Source organism: Montipora capricornis, chromosome 12 (genome assembly GCF_036669925.1).
Source record: "Montipora capricornis isolate CH-2021 chromosome 12, ASM3666992v2, whole genome shotgun sequence".
Lineage (NCBI taxonomy): Eukaryota > Metazoa > Cnidaria > Anthozoa > Scleractinia > Acroporidae > Montipora > Montipora capricornis.
The window spans coordinates 18143103-18168102 of NC_090894.1; the positions used below are offsets into that span (position 1 = coordinate 18143103).

The 25000-nt window shown below is 39.7% G+C and overlaps 3 protein-coding genes across 3 annotated transcripts in view; 2 read left to right on the plus strand and 1 right to left on the minus strand.

Moving 5' to 3' along the window:
• The window catches only part of LOC138025490 (polycystin-1-like protein 2), a 16762-nt gene extending 7290 nt beyond the window's left edge, over positions 1–9472 (plus strand). The window contains exons 7-12 of the mRNA XM_068872691.1: positions 1–130; positions 1672–2373; positions 3039–3275; positions 3579–4889; positions 6284–6452; positions 7062–9472. The exon at positions 1–130 is cut by the window's left edge and continues 95 nt beyond it. Coding sequence (XP_068728792.1) covers positions 1–130; positions 1672–2373; positions 3039–3275; positions 3579–4889; positions 6284–6452; positions 7062–8506 — 3994 coding nt within the window. The 3' untranslated portion in view covers positions 8507–9472. The remainder of the gene's footprint in view (positions 131–1671; positions 2374–3038; positions 3276–3578; positions 4890–6283; positions 6453–7061) is intronic.
• A 1700-nt stretch (positions 9473–11172) lies between these two features.
• On the plus strand, positions 11173–21365 carry LOC138027743 (uncharacterized). Its single transcript, XM_068875348.1, has 8 exons — positions 11173–11247; positions 12151–12268; positions 15182–15302; positions 15877–16155; positions 17439–17578; positions 17966–18074; positions 20032–20328; positions 20800–21365. The coding sequence occupies exons 2-8, from the start codon at positions 12199–12201 to the stop codon at positions 21026–21028; spliced, it is 1245 nt and encodes a 414-aa protein (XP_068731449.1). The 5' UTR covers positions 11173–11247; positions 12151–12198; the 3' UTR covers positions 21029–21365.
• Positions 21097–25000, minus strand: part of LOC138027742 (uncharacterized) — a 9367-nt gene continuing 5463 nt past the window's right edge. Inside the window, exons 4-7 of the mRNA XM_068875346.1 lie at positions 24506–24636; positions 22550–22667; positions 22013–22306; positions 21097–21531 (exon numbers count right to left, since the gene is read on the minus strand). Of these exons, the coding sequence (XP_068731447.1) occupies positions 21303–21531; positions 22013–22306; positions 22550–22667; positions 24506–24636 (772 nt within the window). The 3' untranslated portion in view covers positions 21097–21302. The remainder of the gene's footprint in view (positions 21532–22012; positions 22307–22549; positions 22668–24505; positions 24637–25000) is intronic.

The following is a 25000-nucleotide window of genomic DNA, read 5'->3' on the forward strand; positions in this document are numbered from 1 at the left end:
TGACCTAGCAGTAGTTCTCAAGAAAGTATCTTCGGAAGATGTAAAGGGACTCAGTATGGAGCAAAATCTCTCCAAATTTGAACTACCAGACAGCCTTCCAATCATGGGAGATGGTGACGTCGATGCAAAGGTGACAAAAGAACCATTTTGACTAGTCTGACCGAATAATAATCAATTACCAGATATTAAGAAAATTCATTCATTGCTTTCTAGCTTTGTATAAACTTGAATTTCGTTGGCTAAATTGTCTATCAACAAATGAAACGTCTGAAATGAAGTAACTATCCCCTCACAAGAGAGAAGACATAATCAATCATGATGTTAAAGAATCCTAAAAAAAGTCAGGGCCTCAGTGATATTTAAATTTGTGACGTCCACCATACCGTTTCTCTTTGATGTAAGTTCGGGTGCATGCGTTGCTGGGAAAGAAACCTATTTCCTTTCATTAATTTAACACATTTATACAACACGGCTGCGCCATCTAAAATTGGAAAAAAAAAGGGAAAATGAAACGACATCCGAAGATAGTACATTCCATAATTTTACAAATCTAAGGAAAATTAAAGAGCGCTCAGTTGACATTATGCTCAAAGTAAGAAGATAAAAGGAAAAAAAAGCAAGAGGTTAAAAAAATAAGGTCCACTTCTGGAAAAAATTTGTTAATTCACTACTGGCACAAATCCCATAATACACCTCTTTTATCCCCCAAAAATTTGCATAGGCATTATTCTCGACTTCTCTCTGGACATTTTCTTGTCCCAGGAGAAATTGCACACAATTGTTATGCAAACGTTTTGGGGACTAATAGAGGTATATTATGGGATTGTGCAAGTAGTGAATGTATTTCTCAACTCTAGCGATTGGAAGTCTTCTTTAATACGACAAGACTTTCATCAAGCCTCAAAAGATAACTCCGGAAACAAAGATAAACTATATACCCCCACTCATTCAAAAAAACGCAATACATTGTAATCATAATACAATAGTCTACTACTCCTGGTCCTTGAACCACCAATTTTCCCAAAGGGTTTTTCAGGGGCCTATCGTCCCTTTGTTTTAATGACACTAAGTTCGAAACTAAGTCAGATCGCAAGGAGGCAGTTTTGTTGCAGGAAATTCCAAGGTTCATCAACGTCACGGTTTGCCTCTCGCTTTTACAGAGGGAGCAAAGGTCGTTGTTGTCTTTCATGCAAAGTCGATTTAAGCTCGCTTGAGTATATGTAATGTTTTGTGTAATTTTGCACATTGAGTCTAAACATTGATTGTGGTGTTGTGATCTGTTGGTCATTTGGCTATTTCGGGGTGTTTGGGTTTTCTTGCCCCAAATATTTTGCGTTTGAGCTCGAAAGCAAAAAACGTACAGTACGAAAACGGAAGATCAACGTATGTATGATAAACAATAAAACCATTTCGTAAGTGTCCCATATTAATTAAATGGATGATAATGTTTAAATAGGCCATTTCCGAGTTCGTGTCTGCCTCCTCTTCAAAGCGAGTCTAAGGGCGAAATTCTTCTTACGAACATTAGTTTTCATTCATATGTAAACTAGAACTAATTACCATCACAAAAACTTCGCACTTAGATTCGCTTTGAAGAGGGGACAAGCATTAACTCGGAAATGGCCTATTGCATTCGCATCATTTAAAAATTTATTATTCCTGTGACCGCAGATGACAGCTGTCAATTTCAATCCTTATACATGGCACGAGAGCAGTCAAGCGATACAATCAAATGTTGCCAGTCTTGAACTGAAAACTGGCTCTTCGAAGATCAATGTGTCAGAGCTTCATGAAGACATTGTTATAGTCATTCCGATATCTAAAACACCCTACAACAGCAAAAACAGTAACATGTTGGAACATCGTTTCATGAAGCCTAGCAAAATGTCTGTCCACTATTATTACGTGGAACTTGCGAGCGTCCCTGTGAATATTGAGACAAGTGTCCAGGAGGAAAACGTGAACATCGAGCTATTTGTCAAATTTGGTTCCCGACCGACTGTGGATGACTTTGATCACAATTTCACGATGACCTTTAGATACGTATGTGACATCAATAAAAGTGGAGCATCCTGCTCTTTCGAAAAAAGATCCGTTACAGTAATTCCTAAAACACCTGGCCGACTGTACGTTGGAATAATAGGAAGCAAAAATAATACCACGCACGTAAGGAAGAAGAGATCTTGTTTTGGTAACCGTCGCCAAAAGCGAGCATGTGTTGGCTTTAAGGATCCACCGTCCAAAGGAATAACAAAAAACGTTATCCCACATTATGACCCATTTACCGATGTTAATTACACCATGACTATAACTCAGTCCAGTTGCATGTATTGGTCTGCAGATATGGACAAGTGGACCTCCAACGGCTGCAAGGTAGTTTTATTAATTCATAGCCTTGGACGAGAAGTATTGGGGCGACGAGAAGTATTGGATAACTGTGAGTTTTGGCTTCCAAAAGGGTTTCTATTCCTCCAAAATTACATTTGGTAAGCTGGCTATACAGAGCTGCGCAGTGTTCAAGAGAGTAAGGGGAGTCTATTCATTGCGTCTTTTTTAAACAATAAGATTTGTCAGATTGAGGTCTAAGACCAAGGATAAGAATCTCCTCCTTTTCCCCCTACATATTTTTATAATGATGATAATGATAATGACGGTAATGGTGATAATAAAAATGATTGTTGAAGACTCCCTATACAGCTTAAATTCTCACTTTTTGCTTTACGTGATTCATGAAAGGTTATATAATATTGACATCAAAATATAGAGAACCGTCGACAAGAAAACGGAAGAGCAATCCAAAAATACGACTTGAAAAAAGATAAAACACCAAAAACATACGTGCAGCAGTCTGCGTTGATAGAAAACTAATTGCAATAAACTTGCCCGCGATCAACTACATATACGAGCTTATGCGAAAACTTGAAAAAACGAGTGAAATGGATTAAAAATGCAATTCACGAGCTTCCACAACTGTACAAACCCCGGAGAAAGTCCAGAATTCATGGCTACAATTTTGATAATGATGACTTTATTTGTAGGTTGACCCGAAGTCAAATTCCACCCATTTAACTTGTCGTTGCAATCACTTGACGTCTTTTGGAGGAAGTTTCATTCAGACGCCAAACCCAATCGACTTCGAAAAAGTTTTTGCTGAATTTGAAAACCTATCTGAAAGTGGAAACATTTCCGTATTGGTGACTATATGTTGTGCGTTTTGTCTTTACTTCGTTGTGGTCGTCTGTGCCAGGAGAGCAGATCGATGGGATGAAGCAAAGGTCAGTTAGTCATAACTGGTTCTGATTGAATTCACCGTCTTTTATCAGTGATATTCAACAGGACAGACATTGTTATTGAAGCGGCAGTTTCATTTTATTTAGCCTTGCTCTGATGGCCAGAAAGAAATAATTGACGTATATTACTTTGGCTGTCAGGTAGGACCCACTTGAACATGTTGTCCCTAAAGCAACAAAAATGCCGCGACAATGCCCCCCTTTAGCATGCCAGTTGCTCATCTTTTTCCATGACATTCATTGTTTATTTATTCCAGATGTTTATCATTCATTGTCTATTTATTCCAGATGTGTCCTCCGAAATACATCACCATCACTGAAGGCGGAAGTTATTTCTATGACATGGTCATTGCCACTGGTGTTTGGAGAAACTCAGGGACAACGGCTAATGTAACAATCAGTATTAAAGGCGAAGGTGGAGACCTTAACCATGTACCACTTTCCACAACAGAAGAATCGTCTTTCAGGTTTTCCCGAGGAAGTATCGCTGGGTTTGCTCTGGTAACAAATAAATCTCTCGGACAATTAAAAGAAATAACTCTGGAACATGATAATGGAGGAAAGAATCCATCGTGGTTCGTGGAAACGGTTACAATCAGAGACAGACAGACAGGAGATCTGTGGACATTTCCAGTGAGTCGATGGCTTGCAGTTGAAAAGGACAATGGTGAGATAGAAGTTACGGTTAACAGCAAATGTGTACTTACCTTTTCAAATGCGGTTCGTACACGTTTTGGAAGGGAAATTGCAGACAGTCACTTGTGGATGTCTGTGTTTGGTAAAGCAAGCAGCAGCTCGTTCACCCGTGTTCAAAGAGCGTCATGTTGTCTATCCGTGTTTTTTAGCGCCATGATTGCCAATGCTATGTTCTATAACACTGGTGAAGAATCGGAGAAAGGAATACGGGTCGGACCGTTTGAGTTAACTCCTAGACAGATAGTTATTGGAATACAAAGTGGGCTGATAGTGGCACCTGTTAACATTATAATAGTTTTCTTCTTTAAGTCCAGTAAACCAAAAAGCAAGAAATGGAACAACTATGTGGAAACTGATCCCGTTCAGCAATTGGTTGACCAGATGAAAGATCATGGATGTAAAGTACCTCACTTTTGTGTATACTTCGCTTGGTTTTTTTGCTTCATAACAACGATAACTGCAGCTGGGTTCACGTTGTTTTACAGCATGGCGTGGGGCAACGATGTCTCCGAAAAATGGCTCTCTTCCATATTAATATCAAATGGTCAGGATATTCTTGTTATTCAGCCTACGAAGGTCATGCTAGTCGTTATTGTGGTGTCCTCACTTTTAACATGGACCAATCGCAAGCGGTCTCCCAAAGCAGAGAAGGAGAGACCTGATTTATGCGAGGATGAAATAGACCTTTTAATTGAGACCCCGAAAGAGAGGCTTAAGCGATTGCGATTACAGACGGCGCGTGAAAGGACAAAGAAAGAAGTCCAGCTGGCACACATTGTGAAAGAAATAATTATCCACCTAGCATACATGTTTTTCCTAGCCGTTGTTTGTTACGGAAACAATAACAGCCATCGCCTTCTAATGACTGAAACACTGCTCAAGCCATTTTCAAACTTTCATAAGGTAAGGAAGAACATGCCTTTAAAAGGCCAGTTAAAGTGCCTATAACCCCAAAAAAATTTTTTCGCCTAATTAAATCTTCTCATTGAGTTGGGAGAAATGTCGCAAAAATTTTTGAATTTGGTTAAAACCGTGATTTTTTATAATTTTTTAAAGATCTGAAAAATAGCGCATTTTAAAAACACGACCGAGCCACAGAGTCATTGAAAAGAGTCTGGGTGCAACGTTATTCGTGACGTCATTCCAGGCCATTGATCGCTTCCTTGGCAAGAACTACGTTCGTTTCGCTCTTGAAGGCTTTTGAAAGTCAAGAAGCGGGACAATGCCAGATAAATGCGTTACTTTCGGTTGTAATAACCAACCAAGTAAGACAGAAGGTATATCGCTCCATCCTATACCTTTTGAAGGGGCGGATGAACCCGAGAAACGAAAACGACGAAAAAAGTGGGTAGATTTCGTAAAATCTAAGCGTGCTCATTGGGAGCCCACGAAGTACTCGGCTGTGGGCTCAAGCTTCTTTTCAAGTTCTTCCTCCGTTTTTCTTTCTTCTTCATATTGAGCCAGCCATTCTTCGTCTGCCATCGGCTCATTCGCATAGGCATCTCCTGGTTCATCATCTGAGGTTTTGTGTTCGCTCGAGTTTGATGAACCCTCGACCTCTAAGTCGTACTCGACCTCCGTTTCTGGGGCTTCCAAGTCCGAGCCAGAGACATAGCTAGCATCGCTGGACGACATTATGAGTACGTTTGAATATTCGAAATTTTGTTGACTCAACTAAAAGTTCTTTTGACGAAAGACCAATCGAAACAACTGGAGAGCCACTGAATCGACGCTTGCAATGGCCTGGAATGACGTCACTAGTCCCATTCTCCTGTATGCTCGGTCGTGTTCTTGACAAAGCCAACTTTAAAAATTCATAAAAAATTCGGGTTTCAACCGAATTGAAAAATTTTTGCGGCATTTCTCCCAACTCAATAAGAAGATTTAATTAGGCGAAAAAATTTTTGGGGGGTTATAGGCACTTTAAGGCGGATTAAGAAAGGCTTTAAGAAGGAACAGTAGACGCTTTAAGTTTGGGTGAGTTCGACTAATGGTGAAGCATATTGTTGGTCGAAATTCTTTGCAGGTTTCTAGTCAAAGTGGTCCCATTCATAATGAAGTGTTTGGGATGTTGGTTTGCCTCCTTGGGTCTGTTATGGAAAAGCGAGACTTTCTTTGATGGGCAATCAATTAAAATTCGCAAATTAATTGGTATTTTTCCTCCATACACTGAACTTTTCTTGTTGTTTCTACAAGTTTAACAGGCAATGTAAGCACCATTTCAGCAACGTGTCGCTTTTAACAAATGTTCGTTTGAAGTATGAGAATGATAACGTTAAGTCAGGTTCTTATTTCAGGTAACAAATGGACACAAATTGCTGGAATGGATGAGACAGGAATTCCTTCCGAACCTTTATCATCAGCCATGGTATAATGGACTTGTAGAGAATGAAAGAGCCTATGTTGAAAACAAGATGTCTGTATTGATCGGGATGCCATGGATGAGACAACTAAGGATAAGAAGTTGTAAGTTTGAGACGTATTTATTATAAATACCCAATCAAGGCTTCGTAGCAGCACGAAGTAGGATATTGCTTTGATTAACCACACCATGTTTTTGAAGTTCATTTTTTAATGAAGACAACAAATGTTTCGGATGAGACATCATCCATAGTCAGTTATAAAGCGAGAAATAACATGAAAACATGCAATAAATAGTAGAACAAAGTAAGATATTAACCAGAACAATTAAGTATGAAGGCGCTAACCAAAAAAAGAGTAAAACTATTTAAGCTTAAAGAAAGGAGACTTAGTAGTATGTTTGACCAGGGAATTTAAAGACGGTTGCTCCCAAAGGATATGCATGGCTTCCTAGATTTTCAATTGGAAGCTGGTGGAAGCAGAATCGATAATTTTGCACATCCTTTGGGAGCAGCCGTGTTAATTTATTCAATCTAGAAACACCGAAAAAACGTTTCGTTTTCATTTACTTGAAAACTAAAACTAATTGTACATTTCTAAAGACGAATAAAAACGTTTTTTTCCTACCTTCGCAATTTTAACAATTTTGCAAAGCTGCATCTTGCCATGTGTAGCATTTGGAAAATGTAATTTTACTTGTTAATTACATTTTAGGTCCCTGTCAATCCCTACCACGCTTTATCGCGAACTGCTACTATGACTACTCCAGTGATAAAGAAGACAAGACACCATTGAGTCTCCCAGGGTGGAATCCCCTTCCTAACAATACTTCATGGTCTAGCGCTTTCAAATTGTGTCCAAAGCCCTGGAGGTACCAAAATGCAGATGAAATTAACACTTATCCAATTGAGGGCAGGTACAATTCATACGAAGGTGGTGGGTATGTTGCCAGCATGGGTTATGACGACGAAACTGCTCTGGAAGTTCTATTGGAAACTCTTGGTCATGGATGGATTGATCGTCAAACACGAGCTATCATATTAGAATTCACTGTTTTTAATATCAATACAAATCTTCTAAGCATTGCTACTTACTTTTACGAGGTGCAGGCCACAGGTGTTGCTTCTACCGCCACAAGAGTCAACACGCTTGAGTTCTACAGTACAGATTCAGGTGCTGTCATGTTCTATTATATTTGCCAGTTTCTTTTTATGGCGATGGTGCTCTATCGCTTGATTATGGTGTTAATTCACCTTTACAAACTGCGTCTAGAATTTTTTAAGTTCGTTTGGAACGTGGTCGAATTCTTAATGATAGTGTTCTCCTTACTGGCGGTAGCGTTTTACATGATCAGATCCAAGAGCGTGTTAAAGACCATCCAATCAATCCAGAGCAATCCATATGAGATATTACACTTCCATGAAGCTCTCGGTTGGACAATTTGGGAAAACGTCGCAGTATCAATGGCTATTTTCATGGTAACAGTCAAGCTTTTAAACTTGATCCGATTTGACCCTTTCGTTATTTTTCTGTTCTCTTCTTTCCGACAGTCAGTAGGGTACCAACTGTCCCATTTCTTTATCTTTCTGATAATGTTCAATGCTTTCGTCGTATCAGGAAAGCAGTTTTTTGGGCATACGTCTCTTGACTATTCAAGTTACATGCACGCAGTTGTCCACCAGTTTGAATACCTCTTAGGTAGAGCTGTCCCATTGGATGATTTGCGACGCGAGAACCCGTTTCTTGGACCGGTGTTTGCTTTTGCATTCAATATAGCAATGACATTATTGATTTTAAATTTGTTGATTTCCGTTCTGAACGAGTCGTACACAGCTGCAAAAACGCAAGCCGAGGAAAGTGCTGAAGAATTAAAGATGGCAAGGTTTATTGGTGAACGTTTATCTGCGGCTTTTGGAAACGTGCAAAGGAAAACTGATTTCAGGTTGTACTGCGACGAGTCAGCGTTTGGAATTATGTGTTACTTCGAAGCAGAGCCTTTTTGCGTATATTCTGAAAGTTTGGTACAAGGCACTGAAGAAAGGATGGAAGTGCTTGATAAAAGAATCGCTGCCCTTGCTCGAAAAACCCAGTGGTTGGAGGCTGATTACGAGCCAGAGGATAAAGACTTTGAAAGTCTATTTCTAAGTTTTGGAAAATGAGTTTGCATGAATGTTATTTAACTCCAACTCTTAAAAGTGTACTAGCGTGAACTCACTTAAAAACGTTCTCAAGTCCCGCGCGTCTACGTCCGGTCCTTAGGAGACAGGAATTTTGGGGGGCTTTACAGTTTTCGCTTTTTGATTTTCTACCAGTTAGAAATCTGCTTGTGAAAAGAAAAGATTACTACGGTGCTTTATATACGGATAATTATGTATTTCTGGTGCAACTTTGTTGAGGGACGGATAAAAGCCGAGAACATTATTATTATGTTATTAAAATAGGTTTAGTTCTGCTTTCAAAGAGTGGAATGAAACTTTCAATGAGTGTATTACGAGTCTGCACGTCAAACTAGCAGAGGTATTCTTCCTGCTTCATTAGAGCATGTGTTTGCATTCTCAAACTCCTCACACAACGACGATGGAACCTAACTAAACTCCCAGCAAAATTAATTACAGCGCAAGGAATGCTTCATCCGTATAACCACTAGAAAATGACACATTCGTCTGCAGAAGTGGAAGATGGTCATCCCCTGGGATTGTTTCCAAAGGAAGACTACTTTTCTTGAAAGCTTCGGAGAATCACAAGAACAAGGACTTGAGATATTACTGGACGAATCTGACACAAAAGTACAGAGCTTTGTAAAGACTGATAGTGGTCTCTACAATGCAAATAAAAATTACAGTAATTACAAAGTGAGGTAAACGTAAACGTAATCTCAAAAAAGGTTAGATCTAGTATCAGTTCCTCCCCCCTGCTGAAGTTGAATGCGCCTGTTCCAACAGGCAGTACATAAGGGTGTGGTTTAGGTGCAACAACCGATAAACGAATTTTACACATTTGAAGTGCGGTTATCTAATCCTACGTCAAAGTGATTAAAAAAACTCCAGGCTTGAACGGGTCTCGAACCCAGGACCGTGCAGTTGCTTATCTCAGCTAACAAGCCATCTGGGAGCTGGTAGATAGTTTTAAAATCTGACCAGAAGCAAGAGTTTCTGAAGTGAAAGCGTCGCCCCACCTTTTAATTTGTGAACGGATTGCTTTTCGTATGTGTTAGTAATAACTGCATGCCTTTGTGTTCTGTTGCAAAGAATTGTAACTTGTTACATTTGTTGCGCAAAAAGAGTATAGCAGCACACTATCCTGGGGCTAATACGGCCCGAGCTAGTCTCGGTTTCAAGTAGCATGAAGCGACTGAAAGTATTGCTAGCCCCCATTAAAAAAAATACCGCTCCTTGTTGCGTGTTTTCTTACGTGACAATTAGTCACTCTTGTTATTTCTGTAAACCGACTATGTGCTCTCTGAAAGTCACGATAGTTCATTTATTTTTTTATTCATTCATAAAAAAATAAACAAACTATCGTGACTTTCAGATAGCACATAGTCGGTATACAGAAATAACAAGAGTGACTAATTGTAACACGCACATGGGTTCTTGAATGTCATAAGGCGCAGTCGTATCCGTAGTACGGTGGCCCACAACTGTCACATCAAAACCAAATGCTCACAGCAAATTCAAATCACTCACAACAAATTAAACTGACTCACAGCAAATTACAATTCACTCACAGCAAATTCAAATCATCCACAGCAAATTACAAATCACCCACAGCAAATTCAAATCACCCACAGCAAATTCAAATCACCCACAGCAAATTACAAATCACTTACAGCAAATTCAAATCACCCACAGCAAATAGATATGATCAACCACGCTAAGCGTCTTCAGTCACCTCCAGCCAGCGGTGCAAGACGTCAAATAATGTGTCATACATGAAAAACCTAAAAAAACTCGGCAGGCGTTGGACAGAGCAAAATTTATTAAGTTTCAGTCCTAGGGGTCAATGGGTTAAGTTACTAGCTTTTCTTCTACCTCAACGAACGAGAACCATGTTTTGTTCCAATTACTGCTCCAGCTGTGGACAAGGTAAGTTTTCCCTTGCCATTTGGATACCGTATTTCCTTAAAAGTCAATTTCAAATGGCTAGGGAAAACTTACCTTGTCCACAGCTGGAGCAGTAATTAGAACGATCAGCAACGGTAGCCTTACAGTGGAAACAAAACATGGTTCTCGTTCGTTGAGGTAGAAGAAAAAGCTAGTAACTTAACCCATTGGCCCCTAAGAGTGAAACTTAATAAAATTTGCTCTGTCCAACGCCTGCGGAGTATTTTAGGTGTGAATGGGTTATTTTACAATGACTGCAAAATTCTCACGCGCTCATTGGCCAATTTTTATTTTCAGTAACCGGACAGACACATAAATTTATAATTTATGTGAAATTGACGCGATATTGGTGGCGTCAGCTTGAAGAAAATTGATGTTTCTCGCATTTTTGTCTCACGTTCTTCTGGTGTTTTGACTTAATTTTGATCCCTCTGCCTTTTTGTTATTGTAAAAAACAAATTGATGTCAGTTTTTCATGCATCTGTCCTATTATTAACAATGAATTTCGTCATAACATTGTCAAAGTAGTCTGGGGATCCACTCGGCTATCGCCTCGTGGATCCACAGCTACTTTGACAATGTTATGACGAAATTCATCATCAATAACAGGACAGACGCATGAAACACTGACAAAAACAAAAACAATGTCGCCATTAATAGTGCAGGTGCGGAAACTTCGCAGGTAGCGGCTTCATGTATGACACATTATTTGACGTCTTGCACCGCTGGCTGGAGGCGACTGAAGACGCCTAGCGTGGTCGATCATTTTGAATTTGCTGTAATGATTCGAATTTGATGTGAGTGATTTGTAATTTAATGTGGGTGATTTGAATTTGCTGTGAGTGATTTGTAATTTGCTGTGAGTGATTTGTAATTTGCTGTGAGTTATTTGAAAATGTTGTGAGAGATTTGAATTTGTTGCGAGTGATTTGATTTTGCTGTGAGCATTTGGTTTTGATGTGACAATTGTGGGCCACCGTAGCGTATCAGAAGCCTGTTATATGTAACTGAACTTTGAGTAAAATTCAGGGTTTTGCTTTAGAGATCGAAACCTCGGATGTTAAGTACATACTAGGCAGGTCAGGAGAATAGTAAATCAATGAAAAGGAATAAACTTTAAATTTGAATAAGAAGTAGCCATAGTTGGGTGCACATGTTGAAACCGAGCCAGAATAAATCAACGTCATTATTGTGTTACAAAAGGCAAGCCGAGCTAATTTATTCCAAAACTGAGTTGTAGATTTGAGTATCTCTGAAAGCAGAGACAACATACAAAAGAAAATTCAGAATACAAGTGCCCTTTCAAGGGTCAAAACAATCGAAGACATACCAATGAGAAAACCATGCGTAACGTGCCTTTTGTTTGTAATCTTCCTAGGACAAAGTATTCTATAGGTGGTTTGAAACAAATCTCTAGAGACACAGTTGACAATGCAGAAATGTTCAATTGCTGGTGGACGAACAAAAGGAGCCAATGAGAGATCTTTTGTTTTCGTCGGCCAACATGGCGGCGATGACGTAACGTGAAAACAACCTATTATTTACTGTTTTCGGCATCATTAATCTCAAGCCCACCAAGATATTTCCATTTATTAACAGAAGGACCATATTTGCGTATCTTTTCTTTTGTTGAAGGAAGCGTTCGAAGATAGAAGTGGACACCTTTTGTTTGTTTTGCCTTGTACTTTCTCTCTCGACAGAATTGGTGTTTGAATACTGTCTGACGTTTCGAGAGAGGTTTTAACACAATGTACCTTATGCTACTCTACAATATGGAGAAAATACAGAAAGCCTTGTTTTTTGTGATATTGTCAGCAGGTGAGTTTATCAGTGAGTAACTAAAAAAATAATTTTGTTCGCAATGCCATTTTTCTTGGAGGGTTTTAAGTCAGTTGATGTTCAAGCAAGTCCCTGGATCCTAAACGTACGATACACCGCCATAAGTAATCCATTTCTACATATACACCTCATTGCAATGATCGTCATAAATAATGAAGTTCCCGGTGCTGTGGCTGTCCTCAGTGAGTATATTGGTGGGTGGATGGATGGGTATAGTAGGTCCGTATCAGCTAAATAGCTGCCAAAACTTCAACCTGCTCAAACGCACCGGTGGCTCAGTTGGTTGAGCACCGGGCTGTCACGCGGGAGGTCGTGAGTTCAACTCCGGCCGGACCAACACTCAGGGTCTTTAAATAACCGAGGAGAAAGTGCTGCCTTTGTAATTACATCTGCAAATGGTTAGACTCTCTAGTCTTCTCGGATAAGGACGATAATCCGGAGGTCCCGTCTCATAACCCTTCAATGTTCATAATCCTGTGGGACGTAAAAGAACCCACACACTTGTCGCAAAGAGTAGGGCATGTAGTTCCCGGTGTTGTGATCTGTCTTCTGTGGTGTATCATGGTTGGGAGGGTAAATGCTCGGAGATATTAGCTACACCAAGCTACTCTAAAATCCGAGGGTAAAGAAAGATATATGATATGACATGAACAAATAACAACAAACAAACTCACTCCAAGCGTCAAGCTAAAATCCGGGCAAAGACATACCATCCGAAAAGAGTTTCTCGTAAACAAATTTGTAAACCACCATGAGATTACATCGTTGCGCAAATATGAATTCGACAAATAAAAAACATGTTCAAAATGTAAATACTATAAAACCACTATCATATATTGTAAACACTAACATTGAACAGCAGCTTTCTTCTGTTAATATGCGACAAGGTGCACTGCAATGTGGCCGTAACATTTTGCGCACTGATGCATTTGCGCAAAAGAAAACATTTGATTTCAGCCTCTACTTCTAAAAAGGAAAATCACTGGAAAAACTCAGTGATCAAGCAGGCCAACTGCAGGATGCTGTTCCCGCCTGTGTTTGAGTCATTTACTTTGAGAAGACTCACTTTTCTTTGGATGCTTGTTAAGTGGACCATAAAATTCTTCTGGGGCCATTGCACTCTACAGATCCATAGAAAATAATGAAAAATTGCTTTCGTGTCCGTTTTCCAGTTGCTTACGCATGGTCAACTATGATCCCTAAAAGATGACTGGGACAACTAAGGCACGATACATGTCTAAAATATAACGGATTAAACGAAGAGTTTACACGCGGAGAGTCAATCCTTCGAAGATTCCGTTAAATTCAAGGTAAGGTAATGTTGCAATTACCGTGTACTTGGTATAAAAAGACTGTCGTATCTTTCTGGAACGAAAGAGAATTCGGTTAAAATATATTGGGACCCCGTTTCAATATATGGCGATGTTTTCTGTTTACAAATATTGATTTCATTTGATATTTGAAATTTTCAAAAGCAGGAAGAAAAAATACATCCTTTCCTCGGATAATAAATCTTTGGCTGCTGTACTTCAAGGTCGGTACTTGCATTGTATCTAAGCTGTACTAAGATGTTGTTCATTGTACTTATAGTCAATAAAATCTTTATCTCGGAATCTCGATTGTACCTCGTTCTCCCAGCCAGTGGGATGTTTTGTTTACTGATTCTTGTTTCCCAAATTCTTAGGAAATAATTAAGAGCCTGAAGGCTCTTCCTGCGTAATTGAACAAAACAGGGATAACATATTTAACAATGAACGTTTAATTTTAGTGACGGTTTAATGTCGTTAGTCAAGTTATCTTTAGTCCATTCGTGGTATTGTCCAGTGTCAGTGGTTCGTTGAATATCATGCAAACGTTTTTTCGCTTTGAAACGTGATCAGAAACATTACAAGTAGCCCCATTTCCTACTTGAAAGTACAGGTAAGAGACCCTTTAGAATTATGATAAGGATACGTTGGAATTGTAAAACTCTATTCGCCGACTGTCCCTTGACATGGTGTAACAATTGCTATGAAGTCGCCTGGCGTGATGCCTCAGTATGTAATATTGATAAAGATATTCTTCATACTTAGCGACATAAAGGACCTTAGCAAGGACGACGTCCACGAAGAGTAGAACATCAAAGTAAAATACTTGTTACTGAGATAATTTTCCGACTATTACACCTCCTTTCGCATCTGCAATGTGTGCAAAACGTCCTGGAATTAAATTGGAAATTAACGGCATTTCTCAGGAAGAGAGAAAGGTGAAAACTGTCGTCATGCGCTCACGTCGTCCTCATAACTTGAAATTTGCTCATTTGACGTTGTTTTTAAGATGACGTCAAAGAAATTTACCAAAATGTAAAACAGAGAAATCAATATTTTATTTCGTCAACCGTCGAAGAGGCGATGACACTCCCAGTTACCAGAGAACCAATCATTGTCGTTTGCTTAGGGTCCTTATTAGTTCTACCAACTTCACCAGCCCCAACCAGAGAGAACCAAAGATCCTGGGTTCGAGGTTCGCCGCTGACACGTTCTCAATAGCCAGAGGTTTGGGTTGATCGAGCATGAAATGGAGGCTAATGCTAGAGAATCTTTTCAAATGCAAACTATTTCCCCACCATCACCCTTCACTTCATGCTAGATCCAGTCTAACCGTGAGAATATGAAACTGGCTCATTTCCATCACAACTACAATCAACTCAAATATTGGTTTACTAAAACAAAATCAAAACCGTTTGAATCTCAAATTTATTCTTTTTCCGGGGGATCATATAAGATATCGTATCGCACCACAGAGCCGCCATTTCTGCATTTCTTTACTCCCAAAGAAACGTCATTCAAAAGGAGGATCTCACGGACATAACGGTTTCACCAAATAACAAGAAAACTTTAATCTCTTTATCAGTGCTACTTGACAAGGGACAAACTATGATTGGAAATTGCAACCTGGCTGCATTCTCCCAAGGAGGAATGAAATGTCAGAGGAATATGATGATGGCCATGAAGTACAACAACACGAATTGCAGGTCGGCATTGCTTGTTATAGTTGATTGTGATATCCATACGTTTATGAGAGAGGGTAGAGGATTGCTGCGAGGTATTGGAGAATTCAATTTATTTATTTTTTTAATCCACTTTTGCAAAAGACTGCTATTTGCTCCTGTCCTCGAGTTATATTCCAAACTGGGCTTCACCATCTTTGGTTTCTAGGGATGGTTTCAGGCCACAAGCCATTGGTAGGCTACAAACGAAACCTCAGGATATGTGCACTCTTTCTGCAAGGGGTGGCCCTTCAGGTCAATAAACTTCACTAGGAGGAACGTCATTGCTCTTATTGCTAACCCTAACCCTAAACCCATAGATAATACTAGGAAACTAGGGTTTGGTTAGATCTCACTAGATAGGCTAGATATGGGTAAACAGCTCAACGTGTCAGAGACAAGACATGACTTCAACAGGTACCTTAACCCTGAGAATAATATCAACGCTGTCTTTTCGTTGTTCGTTAAACTGCAAACATAAAGCGCTTCTTTGGCGAAAAATACTAACTGTATGGAAGTTTTTTAACCTTTATTATTATTATTATTATTTTGTGAGCAGCACTGCCTATAGTCAAGAAACTGCCTGCTTGAACGCTCATGTTGACAGCTGTGTGCAGGGCAATTACTTAAATATATTCCGAGACAGTATATCGAAGCTTCTTCTGTTGCTTGTGTACCACTGTGGAGACTTGGGATATCAGGTGTCAGACATCAATTCACTCTTACTAGAATCTAGCGACGTTCAGTGCAATGCAAATGAACTTACTAACATAGTCACCTGCTGGGATGATTTCCGCGTCACTTTTCAAGCAAACAGAAGTGATCCAGCTTTATGCAGGTATACAAATTGTATTGCCGATTGCCGAGAGGGTGGGAGGACACAACAGCGGCACAGCTGCCACTTCAGTTTCCCATTTTGGTTGCTTCGTTCTCCAGTTCTCAGAACATGCATTTCGTTAATTTTAGCGGAAAGCCGATCGGATTCTCTTGATTCAACCATACAATCCAAAACAAAACAAAATAAAAGCCAACCATAATCCATTGGCTGATTTAAACAATCAATTGAGGAACGGCACATAAGCCCGGTGCCATACACTTGCTGACGATAATTAAAAGTCAAACGTTCGGTAATCGAACTCCACCGAACTCCAATCGCTCGATTAAGTTTGATAATCGAACTCACCCAAATTTTTTGCCAGTCGAACTGGTGTAACATCAAAAGTCAACCTTTCATTGCTTGCGTCATGCAGCAGCTTCTGCAAACGCCACTTGCAGTTCTAAAAGAAATTTACTTTGAGGTTATGAGAACACTTTTAGCGCTAGTAATAACTATTTTGTACATACTGTACACTGTTGCGTGCGTTAAGATCTAGTTGCAGTGGTAGTTTTTTAAATTATCGAAACGATATTTTAGCGTCGGCGGTTTACAGTGCAACGCGCCTTACCGTGGCCACCCAACAAACTTTGACATTTGACAATTACGTGTAAATACGTTAACTCAACAACCCATGCAACGGTGTTCAACTAACAACTGTACGAATTTTGCAAGGAGGCGTGACTGACAATCAAATTGGCGGACAATTTGTAAAAAACTTTGTTAGGTGGCCACGGTAAGGCGCGTCGGACTGTAAAAGTATCGCTTATCAATTTTTGTATGTCGTTTTGTTTTCCTGTCAACCAAAATCGAACTATTCGCGTCGATTTAATTCGAAAAGTTCCAGTTCGATTATGTTTGATTACCAAACCAATCGAACATCAGTCGAGGGATTGAATTGGCCATTTCCGAGTTCAAGCCTGCCTCCTCTTCAAAGCGAGTCTAAGTGCAAAGGTTTTGTGGTGGTAATTAGTTCTACTTTACAAATGAATGAAAACTAATTTTCATAACAAAAACTTCGCACTTAGACTCGCTTTGAAGATGAGGCAGGCCAGAATTCGGAAATGGCCAATTAGATTCATTTTTGGTTCGATTGACTGCGCCGGGGCCACGGCGAGCTACAGTACACAGAGGGATCAATTACAGAGGTGAAAAACAGAAACCTTACCCAGTCGTCCTTGGTCACCGATTAACCGATAACAGCTAGGCAAAAAGAAGTCAACAGTACGTTTTCTCTTTAATGACAGGAAATATGCAGAAGGAAAACAGAATTGCACCGACCTTGCACGACAAGCCTGCAGTGGAATCTGCGACTTCATTGCGAAAGACGAATACAATCCTTTCTGCGCTGATCACACGGACCCTCCTGACACCTCGGAGTTGTATGGTAATTCACGCACACTTATGGGTATATTACAGTACATATATTACAGTACATATGTGTTAAAAAAAAGGAAAATAAAGAACCAAAGAATCTGATAATTTGGATCAAATGAATAATATGGCTTAAGTTTCTACTCCGACTTCAAACGGGTTTGCTTTGAATCCAAGCTGTTAGGTATATTAGAACGATCCACCTCAAATTGCACGCCTATAACACTGATAATACAGGGGGGTCCTTACCAGATCTTACCGTCTCAGGAGAGAAAATGCTCTTTAGAAAAATATAAATGACAGCCACTTAAATTCAAGTATTATATGGAAATGAAATACTAGCACTGAACACAAAATTAGGTGAGTCTACTTTGAATCTTATCAGGCTGATTTCTTTCAGACTGTATCGTAACTCTCGGCTGTCCAATACAAGTTGTTTTCGGAGAGGCAAAGAAATGCGACTTGGAAACTTACCTCACAGACTTTGCAAAATACTCCATGGACTGCAGGTGACAACAGGAAACATCAAAAATTAAACTAGATCCTGCATTATTGACGTTGCCATTGAAGGGAAAGTACGGTCTAGAAAAAGTTTCTCTAAATTACGAGAACTTTTCCCCAGGAATTCGAAAATAATTGCCGTTTTGTCCAGTTCCCTGTGAAAATGTGACAAGAGCACTTTGAAGTTGCCCCTTTCGTGACTTGGGGAGCGCCATCTTGGATATGACGTAGCAATAGTCAACAAACGTGGTCGATCGACCTTACTAAATTCTTCGTTCCGTGATCACTTTCTCAATGTTGTGTGACCTTTCTGCTTCGAAAAATTCAAATCTAAGATGAACTATGGTAAATGGTCTTGTGGTTCAATAGGTAGTAGGCCATATAGGCCATAAGTGCGTCAGAAACTCAAGTCACTAAATATCTCTAGATTTTCTAGTCCATCAAACTAGGCGGCGAAAATCAGTCAGGGCAAATGTAAACAAGACAAAAACCTTGAACATGTGACAAAGAAATATTCGACAAGCGTACTTTTTTCACTTTCTTCCTTCAGCAAGAGCCGTCTTCGATGCTTCAGCAAACGTATTTGTTTGCTTTCACACGGGGAAGCGTTTAATTTAGAATAAGCCGACGAAACTTTCAGATGTTGCTCAATACATGTAGCAAGGCTTTTTCACAACAACAATTACCGCTGTTTGGGTGTACGCTTTCGATGGGCATGAAACTAGACAAATGTCTAGACTTGAGAACACATATAAAAATTAAAAAAAACCGAAGCTTACACCGGAAAATTAAAATTTAAAGAAGAGTTGGCCGGTGAAAATAAAACGGCTCAAACGTGAAAACCTGACTGCTACATTGTCTGTTCGTGTCTGTCATTTTACCAAGCGGGATCTTCAGGTATATGAAGATTGGTCTTAGTGATATTCGCTTCATACGGAAATATCAGTCAACTAGTCCAAAATATCATTATATTGGAGCGAGAAAACTGAATCAAGCCATATACAGACGACTTTCACTGTTATGTGCTAATAAACGTAACTTGAAATGTAGTTAAATTTTGTTCGCAGTATAGAAACTACTGAAACGATTTACTCTTACCATTTGATGGAAATATATAAATCGATCGTTTGTTTTGAAGTTGTAAGAGGGATCTCGTAAAAAGCCACGGTAGACATATTAAACTTGATTTCCGGGCATTTATTTCACAGCAATGAGTACGGGATAGCACTGCAAGCTCTCTTTCGCTTTGTAAAACTCCTGCTTACAACTCACATAAAAAACCCTGTTTAACGACCACGAGGTAAATCTGCATGTTCAGAGGTGGAGCCAATATCAATAAAGTTTAGCCTCTGGATTAAGATTCAAGTCTACAAAGCACATGCTCTCCTCGCCTGTGTTTTCTTCTTGACATCAAGTACATTTAGTCATTCGGAGAAATCCTTGACTATTGCTAGGTCATAGCCTCATTTGCATACACAAAAACAAAGACGGCGGATTTCAATTTAAATTTGCCTATTTTTGAAGCGTTATTGTTGGATATTTAAACACATTTAGTCCAAATGAGTGGTCAAGTATGACAATACAGATAAAGAATTTTCGATTCGGATAAACTTTTTCTAGACCGTATACTTTCCCTTTAAGGAAACTTGCAATTGCAGTTTTATCAATCTGCCAAAGATTCATTCTGCTTTTTATAATTAAATGGAATCTTAAGGTTATCCTGCGTGATAATAAAGTCAATGATCGTCTTTCTCGTCATCATCACAATCATCATCATGGTCGTCGTCGTCATCTCATCATCATCATTATCACTATCGTTATCTTTATCATGACAGAATGATCTTAACGAAGTGAAGAACGGAACGTCTTTCTTACTATTAATTTAAACTTATCCTGTCCCTATTCATTAATAACTTAATAAACTTCGTTTCAGCCATAATTATTTTAAACTTTCCTCTTGCACAGCACAGAACACAACAAGTTCATGGATTGTTTAAGAAAAAACTTAATGGGCAAATGCCCTGCCATACAAAAGAGTGGCCTGGTTTCCCAAGACGTACTAAGGGCTCTTGATTCGATTCCATCGACCAAACGTCTCTTCTGTGGTTCAGTGTTAGCACTAAACGCGGATTCGCTTCACAGAAGTGTAAAGGAACTCGCCAACTGTAGACCTGAGTATTTTACAAGCGCCGAAAAGTGCGCTGAGCCTTTCAGAAAGACGTACTCCGAGGCGTCCACGAAGAAATCTCCAGACGTTTGTAGGTTAGTACAACATATCTACTGTCTCTCTTCCGTCTTCCCAAAATGGCCTCCACCCTGGTCTACCATTATCCCGCATGTTCACTCCAGTTCTTGACACCTTAAAATGATTTTATATTTCAAGGAAAGTACTGATACTTTCCGTCACAGATTTTTATGACGATCAAGAAAGTAATCGGTGTAAGTGTATGAATGCTTGAAATTGTGACTGTCACCACTGGACGGCAAAGGAAAATGCTGGAAGAAGGCTTTGTTCGAGCCTGTTAAAACGGACTAAATGACTTGAAATAAATAATTGGAGGACATTCTCAATAGACAATCATGCACCACCCAAATTAAACTCTAGTGAGTCGATCTTCAGCCCGAACCTTAAGCATATCCAGTTGGAGTACCAGATTTTTATTTCCATTTAAATAACGGCAAGTGTCATTATTGTCTTAAGAACTTGAATAATAGATGTACGTTCGTTTGCAGCGCATTTTCACTGGCCAAACGCTGTCTGAACAAAGCCATACAAGACAACTGCGCTTTCAACGAAGCCACCGTGAGTGCAGCTATGTTTGATAACGAGAATCCCTTCTGTGAGGGTGGGAAAGACCCACAAACAGCTGGAGCCAACAGCAGAAACGCAAAGGCAGCAACAGTGCTTCCAATTATTTTCAGCATTGCACTGTCATTTAATGTTCAAATAAGTCAGGTATAATCACTCTTGCCATTCCACTCTGAACCCGTTTATTGGCCACCTTTTCTCCACATTGCAACTAGACAGAATTTCTTTCTTTATTTTATTACTTTTCACACGTAGAAAAAGCAAAATAAATCATTTCTCCTTCTACATTTTGTCAAAAATGATAACTAAATCACACAGTTTTTTACTTGCTTATATTATTGACGGTTCGACTGTTATGTAACGAGGACGGCATCCGTAGTTAGATAAGGTGAAATACATTTCTCTTTATTCTGCAATTTATCCACTTTTAAGTTGCATGTGTTAAGGAGACAAGCCAAAAAAGGGGAAAATAAAGGAGAGCACATATTGATACAGACTCTACACCGTTGATTTTCTGGATTCCCTCTGGGTCACCGCCATTTTCATGTTCACAGAAAGAGCTGTAGTAACTATGTATCATGCTGGTAACGCCCTTCTCAAACTTGCAGTAAGATTTCTGGGCAGTATTGGAACAGTTTACAGCCATTTGGAAATTTCTGACCAAAGAAAAAAGAAAGAAAATAAAGGAAGACACTCGTTAGGAGAATGATCATACGTCAACGTAGCCAGAAGTTAATTCGCTTGAGAACAGCTACTATAGTTGCACAAGAGCAGTTTCGCTTGATAACAGTTACTATAGTTGCAAAAGAAGCGATCGTTAACCAAACTTGATCACCAAATAATCTTCGCACTCGAATTTCAAAGTAGTCCAAAAATGATGCTGTCTTAGAGATTCGACCGCTTACTGTTCATTAGTTGAGTGACAATACAGTGCACGCTGAATGCAGGTGCTAGACGCCTTTCCTAACGATCTCAGCAATAAGCCTGCTATTCTAATTGTTATACTGACAAATTCCGAGTTTACTATAAACTCTTTGTTCAAGTCGAGTCCCGATAATTACCATTACCGATGTTTTGCTCTTGGGCTCACTTTAAAAACGAGGCTAAAGTCAATCTCTGGCATCGGTTTGCAATCACCTGCATAGCTGATCCTTTGTGGCGTTTTCTGAGAGTCTGTAGGCTTCTCTTAAAGGTAACGCACATTTCTCCATCTCGGGCATGAACTCCGCACTGCATGGGATAAGCGGTCTCACTTTGAAGTCTATGTCGATAGCGCGAACACTCACTTTCGAACAGAAAAACCTTCGACCTCGTAGAAGTGATGTGACGGTCATTAATACATCATCCTTGAGCCGTTGGATACGAGCGTAGTCTGGGTAGAGCACAGATATCTTTGTATTGAGGCACTGTTTCAAAGCCAGGCCAGCAGTCCTTTCGTTTGCAAAAATGAAAAGCATGTTAGTGCTACACAACAAATAACAAGCGATTCCCTTATCTGAAACTGTTTAATCCATTTTCAAGTTAGACATCGTTACGTAACCGTAAAACCAGTAAATAGAAAAGGAGGTGCAAATAGCGGTTTCTTTGCCTTTTAAACATTTCTGTTCCTTTCCGATGGCAATATTTTTCCGGCTAAAATATCTTCCTAAACACTGTAATAAGCGCTATACGTACCTACAGTTAGGCTTTGTATTGCCCATGAAGGAGGTCACAAACGTCTTCTCACAGTCTAATGCCATCTTGTAAATTCTCGAGGCATTGTAGGAGACATGCATTAAGAGATCTCGGCATGCTGTCAATATTAACGAGAACAGATGAAAAAAAAAAAAAGAAATAGAAAGTGGATCGAGAAGCAAGAAATGATCTATGCACTACAGATATCATAGTGTCAAAAGCGAATCAGCTAAATCTCAACTTTTGATATACAACGAATTGCCTCCGCAGGGATTTGCAAAATCCCGAGGAGGCATCATTGTAGCTTGCGAGTATATAAAGGTACAGTGATATAGTATTACATATCTGGTTTACCAGAATAAAAAAAGATTTGCCAGAACCAGGCGCGCACGGAATAAATAGGTAATGATGACGTATTCACACCAAATACTTGCCAGTAAGTCTTGAATTGTGATGACGTTGAGCGGAAAACGGTCGAGAGCGTGGTACGTGGGAACGTAACGTCACAATCTAGGATGTATCGGTAATCGGAAATCTTCATTTAAGGGGTTCAACATTATTGTTGAGAATATCTTGCGATCTGTCACGAAGTGTCATGCACACGTCATGCCGTGCAGTCACTCAGTTCTCCAACCCACGTTGAAACGCTTGCGAATTGCACTTAACTAAAGTTCCTTTCCTTTCCTTTCCTTTTCCTTTTTCCTTTCCTTAACGACAAAATATCTCGTCCCTGATAAAGTATGATAATGTAACTGTAATAAGAAGCATTAAGTAAGAACAAATTCCGATGGATGTCGACGATAACGAATGCTTTAAAGAAGGAAAACCACACCGACGGAGAAATTGAGGCTTTATATCATACGAAACCTCCGTGTCTGCGCGCGGTGCATCTTGGTAGACAGAGAGTCTTTAATCCTATAACTGCGATGATATAATCCAGATCAAGGACACCTAAATAAAGCATTGACATTAAACCGTGCAAAATCAGTGGTTATTCACGTTACTCACGACTACAGAAACTTCATCCCTTGCAGTATGTTACATTTTAAAAAACAATGCCCACTTTGCGGTAAAAAGACTAAAAAACTTCATCCCTTGCACTACGTTACATTTTACAAAAAGGTGGCCACATTGCGGTAAAAATTGACCTTGTGTTTCCTTTAGTTTCTGTTTCGACTGGTACAACATAGTGTCCGCCAAGATCAAATCGTCTACTGACAACGCCCCTTTCATATTCGGTACTGATTTGTTCTCTCCCCGCTTCAACATCAATTGGTCCGTTTGTAAACGGCCACTCCTCTACCTGGGCCCTGGACACATTGAATTATGCGTACAGCTATACTTAACAGCGGGGGCAGCTGTAGTGTCAACTATTACTAGTTGATAATGATGTTGTATTCATCGGCACGTCAAATAAGATAACTTAACTCTTCATATTTTTTGCCGGACGACAACGACAACTTCTTTGCAGCTTAAGTTGCTAAGATGCGCAAATAAATCGTTGTTGTTCTTGTTGGAAACTCCCGCTTTTAACGACACGCACAACGGACTAACAAAAGTAGGAGCTCAGCTCGATCGTCGTCAATGGAAAAGTACGAGCAGCAACTGAAATACCTTACCCACATCTGCAGGATGGAAAATGATCAGCTACAAAAGCAGCTTTTGTTTAACACTAACGTATCCAAATGGACGAGGTTTGAAAACCTACTGGGCTTAGATGCCCAGTAGTTGAGAAGGACCATGATGCGAAATCAGACTTTATGCAACTGTTAGGAAGAACACTGACAGAAGCACCCCTGCAGAGAGTTGATAACTTGAGCGGCGGAAAATGACGATGATGAATACGCCCGGGTAAACGAAAGAATAGTGAAAAAAATGTAACCTCAAACAAATAGGTTAGGGTAAAGACAGGTTGGCCAACACAAAGAAACAAAAGAATGACTTTAAGTTTCATACCATTGACTTGTAGCAATGGGTCCGTTTTGTTTGGGCAAAATGGATTGTAAGCATCTCGTCTAACATGGTCGCAGATTTGGCAGTTTGCCTTAGATTTTTCCGTTATGCATTTCTTTGCAATGGCATATTCCCTGAAAAAGCAAGGATCCATTTACCGTACACTCCAATAGGTGTCGTTGCATCCGAACTCCATACTATCATACCATACTATCGTTATAAAGAAATCTGCAATGAGTATACTGGTCATGTGGCCGAAGACTTTTAAAATGGTAGTGTAGAAATGAAAGCCTGCCTGGCTGGTGTGAATCATGTGAGCGCGAACGTTGCACGCGGTCAGGCAACGAGCTTGCTGCAAAGGCGCAGGCTTGGACAAACTTCGTAGGAAATTTTGCAAGAACCCTTGCCATAGCGCTAGATAATGGTTTTAACTCTTCCCCGCTAATGACATACAAGAATTAGACGCCCTTGTATAAGAGCCTGAGAATTTTTGAGTGG

Coding starts and splice junctions, on each gene's coding strand:
- LOC138027743 (XM_068875348.1), top strand. CDS start 12,199: ATGTACCTTATGCTACTCTACAATATGGAGAAAATACAGAAAGCCTTG. Junction 12,269..15,181: donor TTTTGTGATATTGTCAGCAG/GTGAGTTTATCA, acceptor TCTCTTTATCAG/TGCTACTTGACAAGGGACAA. Junction 17,579..17,965: donor TGACACCTCGGAGTTGTATG/GTAATTCACGCA, acceptor GATTTCTTTCAG/ACTGTATCGTAACTCTCGGC.